General features: G+C 37.4%; 1 protein-coding gene across 1 annotated transcript in view; it reads right to left on the minus strand.

Moving 5' to 3' along the window:
* Positions 1-4,874, minus strand: part of DHTKD1 (dehydrogenase E1 and transketolase domain containing 1) — a 95,031-nt gene that overhangs the window by 324 nt on the left and 89,833 nt on the right. Inside the window, exons 14-16 of the mRNA XM_007935432.2 lie at positions 4,073-4,155; positions 2,933-3,102; positions 1,058-1,143 (exon numbers count right to left, since the gene is read on the minus strand). Coding sequence (XP_007933623.1) covers positions 1,058-1,143; positions 2,933-3,102; positions 4,073-4,155 — 339 coding nt within the window. The remainder of the gene's footprint in view (positions 1-1,057; positions 1,144-2,932; positions 3,103-4,072; positions 4,156-4,874) is intronic.

Below are 4,874 nucleotides of genomic sequence, written 5' to 3' on the forward strand. Positions count from 1 at the left end.
TTCCTTCCGAGGAGTGGCTGGTGGGTTTGAACCGCCAGCCGTCTGGTTAGCAGGCAAGTGTCTTAGCCACTATGCTACCAGAGCTCCCATAGTAGATTGGAGGGAAGTGTATGTCACAATCAAAAACGAACTAAATTCCAAGCATGAGAAAAAAAACAAACTCACTGCTGTCAAGTCAATTTTGACTCATAGCGACTTCCTTTGGTTTTCTGAGGTGGTAAATCTTTATGGAAGTAGATTGCCCAGTCTGCCTTCTGCAAAGTAGCTGGTGGGTTTGAAACACCAATCTTCTGATAAGTAGTCAAATACCTTAAGCACTATGCCACCACAGTTCCTTCAAGCATGAGGAGAAGAGGTAAATTCCTTGCTTTGTTTTAGCCTGAAAGTAACTACTAGTTGGTTTTAACTGTAAACTTTCCTTGATTAGAACTGTTTACATGTGAAAATGATTTGAGCCGAGCAAACAAGTATCAAATGAGTGAACTGTGTTCTAATCTAACCAGAAAAGAAAGATAAACAGAAGCATGATTATTCTAATTGTTTTTTCCTTCTTAAAGTACAATTTAGGAATAATGTGGTCTTGGAGTTATACTAGGCTTGTAGACAGGACTGGAAAGTGTCCTACTGGGTGTCTCTAGTCCCATATAAAAACAAGCCTGCTCATCACCCTGCTCCTCTAGAGCTTGAATACTGACATGCTGAGTAGGCTAGTGGGAAAGGGAGCAGACAGGTAAGGACTTTCACTTTTTTTAATATAACAACTTTTTTAAAATGATAATAATATGTACATATATATACATTGATAAACACTCAGCATTTTATTTTGAAGGAATGACCTACAGCTACATTTTATATTTTAGTTTATGTTTAAAGAGAAGAATTGGAGTGGTAAGGAGGATAAATCCATTTGTTAGTATTCCAGAGAAAATTGCATAAACACATACACAACATGCACACGCACTCACACACACACACACACACAACACTGAAAGAGAGTGAGAGAGGAAGAAAGAGAGTGAGAGAGGAAGAAAGACAGGGAGAGAGAGAGAGACATTACCTTACAGGCTAATTGTTTTTCAAACCTTGGGGCAACAAAAAACCATGGACCCATGTTTTGTGGCTCCTCCTGACTCCAAATAAAATCTATAAAAAAAGAAAGTTCATTTCAGCACCTCAAGTAAACATAGACAACATAGGCACAAACACACAAATAGCACCTCAAGTAAATACATGCCTTTCCAAAGCAGCACAGCGTTGCTTTTTTCTAACAAATGCATAGGCATACGTCCACCACTATAATCATGATACAGAAGAGTGCCATCAACCCCTAAGACTAACCCTTTGTAGTCAACCTCTCATCCCGCCCTCAAACTCTGCCAACCGCTGATCATTTCTCAGTCCCTACAGTTATGTGTTTACCAGATGTCATATAAATGGAATCATATAGTATGTAGCCTTTTGGGTCTGGCTCTCTTGATTTAGCAAAATATAGTTGGGACTCATCCATATTGCTGCATGAAGCCATAGTTAACTCCTTTTTATTGCTGCGCAATATGCCATTGTATGGACATACCACAGATTGTTTATTCATTCACTGGTTGAAGGATATTTTGACCCTCTCTACTTTTTTTGCAATTAGAAATAAAGCTATTTTATAAAAATTCACACACAGATTTTTATATGAAAAAAAATATTTTATCACTTTAAATACTTACGTTTATCGATTTCAACTCAATAATAATAATAATTAAAGTTTTCAGTTCTCTAGGGTTAATGCCTAGGATTGGCATTGCTGAGTCATATGGTAACACTATATTTAACTTTATGTGAAACTGTCAAACTTTTATCCAGAGTGGATGCACTATTTTGCACTCTGACTAGTACGGTATGAGAATTCCATTTGCTCTGTATCCTCACCTTTGATATTAATATGGTGTGTGTGTTTAATTTTAGCCATTTTAATTGGTGTGTAGTCATATCTCATCATGCAATTCCCTAATAACTAATGATGTTTAGTATCTTTTCATGTGCTTATTTGCTATCCATTTCTTTAGTGAAGTGCCTATTCAAATCTTTTGTGCAGTGTTTAAATGGGATTGTTTGTTTTCTTATTTCTGAATTTTAAGAGTTTCAAAAGTATTCTAGATGGTCTTTTGTCAGGTATCTGATTTGTAAATATGCTTGTGTCTTTTTTTCCCTCTTAACAGTACCTTTTGCAGTAAAAAAAGTATTTAACTTTGATAAAGTTCAATTTTTTATGGATAGTGCTTTTGATTGTCAAATCAAGAACATCTGCCTAACACAATGTCATAAAGGTTTTCATCTAGAAATCATATATTTTACATTATACATTTTATATTATACATTTAGGTCCATTTTGCATAAATTTCTGTATAAGGTACACAAAAACCAAAACCAAACTCACTACTGTCGAGTCAGTTTCAACTCATAGCGACCCCTCCTTGAGGTTCTGAGGCAGTATCTCTATGGAAGTAGATCACCCATCTTCCTTCCGAGGAGTGGCTGGTGGGTTTGAACCACCAGCCTTCTGGTTAGCAGTCAAATGCCTTAGGCACTACATCACCAGAGCTCCCAAGGTACATATGGACATTCAAATTATTCCAGTTCCTTTTGTTGAAAACACTTGTCTTTTAAAATTCTGCTAGATTTCTCATAAATGATAATATAGCATTGATTATCCCAAACCCTGAAGAAATTAGCTGTTTTAGATGATAGAAGGGGAGACTCTGAGGGACACCAAGAAAGAGAGACAGAGTGCTTTCTTTCCCAATTACACTTTTTTTTATATCCTCGGATTCCATAAAGTTCTATTTTCTAATAACTCTCACTGCTCACATCCACAACCCCTTTCCACATGAACTAATTTGAACTCGTTTCAGATATATGAACTCTAATAAGAAGAACCTCTTACCTTTAACATGTTTGTATTTGCTTATCTCTTGTTGTAATGAATCCAGTGGGAAAGGGCACACTTCCTCTATGCGGATGATGGCAAAGTCATGCTTCTTGGTGCCCAAAGATTCTCTTTGCTTCAGCAAAGCATAGAAATGTTTTCCAGAGCAAAACACTAGTTTCTTAACACTGTTGAGTATAAAAAGGTCAGTAGGATGGAAGAGAAATAAAGTAAGATACGTGCTTAGTATTCAGTTGTAATAAAAACATTTATCGTATAAAATATAAAGGTCATTTTATCAGAAGAAAGGGGGACAATATAGGTTTAAATGCTTCACTAATAAAGCAATAAGATTCTATTTAGTTAGTTTCAGTTATATATTATGCTCTAGCCATTCTTCTTTAGCTCCAAACACCTCTGAAGTCTTCTCTTCAGTGCATATCCTAACTCCTTCTCCACCAACTAAAAGAACTTCCATCAAGGTTAGAGGAGATTTTGGTCACTTTGGATTCTTGAACATGATGTAGTTTTCACACTAATTAAAAATGTACTGCAGAGTATGAAAATAGATACACATCAGTTTACTTTTTTAGGATCCACAGATGAATCACTAATAACCAATTTGAATATACAGCCTTGAACAGTGTCCCCCAAAAGTTATGTCTACTTGGAAACTTGTGATCTTATTTGGAAATAGTGTCTTTGCAGATATAATCACTCAAGATTAGGGTAGGCCCTAACTCCGGTGCCTGAGGTCATTATAAGAAAGCCGTATGAAGACATACAGGGAGGAAGGCCATCTGATGATGGAGGCAGAGACTGGAGTGAGGCATCTACAAGCCAAAGAACACTAAGGATTGCTGGCAAACACCAGAATCTAGGAGAGGAGAGTGGAACAGATTCTCCATCAGAGCCTCCAGAAGGAACCAGCTCTACTGACACTTGCTATTGGACTTTTAGCTCTAGAACTGTGAGAGAATACATTTCTGTTGTTTTAAGTCACTCAAATTGTGGTATTATGGCAGCCCTAGGAAATGAATATATCAGGGTAGTAGAGATTTTGGTCCCTTTGGATTATTTAACATGAACTAGTTTTCACACCACTCAAAAAATTCTCCTGTATACAGAGTATAAAAACAGAAATACATATCAAATTACTTTTTTGGATCCACAGATGAATCACCAATGACTGGTTTGAATGTTGTTCCTGGTGCCATTTCTTGAAGAGTTGACACAGCTGCCTAAGGAGAGGGAAAGCCACAAATTTATCACTCAATGGAAATAAGCTAAAGATGCTTTTAATGATAAGAGAACTTTAGCAAAATATGGAGCCAAAAAATTCTAGCCTAGCACAACAAGGAAACATACATACTAACATAGCATTTTTCTTTAATATCAATCTGTATACAAATTATTTTTGTAAAGTTATACAAGACTGAAGTTCCTGGATGGTGAAAAAAATTAATATGTTTGGCAGCTAACCAGAAGGTTGATGATTAGAGTCCACCAAGAGGCACTTTGGAAGAAAGGCCTGGCAATCTACTTCTGAAAAAAATTAATGTGTTTGATGTAGGAGATCCTGCACAGAGTGGGAGAATAATGTGGAACAAAACTTGAAATCATCTTAAAAAAAAGGGGGGGGCGGGGACAACTAAGTTTGCTGGTCTGATAAAGTCTGACGAAACCACTCAGACTATGGCCCCTAGCTGCCCTTCAGGTCTGGAATTGAACCCACTCCTGTGGCTGCCAGCCAAACAAAAGACAGATATATGATCTGAACAGGAGCTCTGGTAGCATAGTGCCTAAGGCACTTGACTGCTAACCAGAAAGCTGGTAGTTCAGACCCACCAGCCACTCCTCGGTAGGAAGATGGGGCAATCTACTTCCGTAGTGATACTGCCTTGGAAACCCAAGGAGGGGTCGCTATGAGTCGGGTCCAACTCGACAGCACATAATAACA

This window comes from Orycteropus afer, unplaced genomic scaffold (genome assembly GCF_000298275.1).
Source record: "Orycteropus afer afer isolate SDZICR_OR568_19922 unplaced genomic scaffold, OryAfe1.0 scaffold00028, whole genome shotgun sequence".
Taxonomy (NCBI): domain Eukaryota; kingdom Metazoa; phylum Chordata; class Mammalia; order Tubulidentata; family Orycteropodidae; genus Orycteropus; species Orycteropus afer.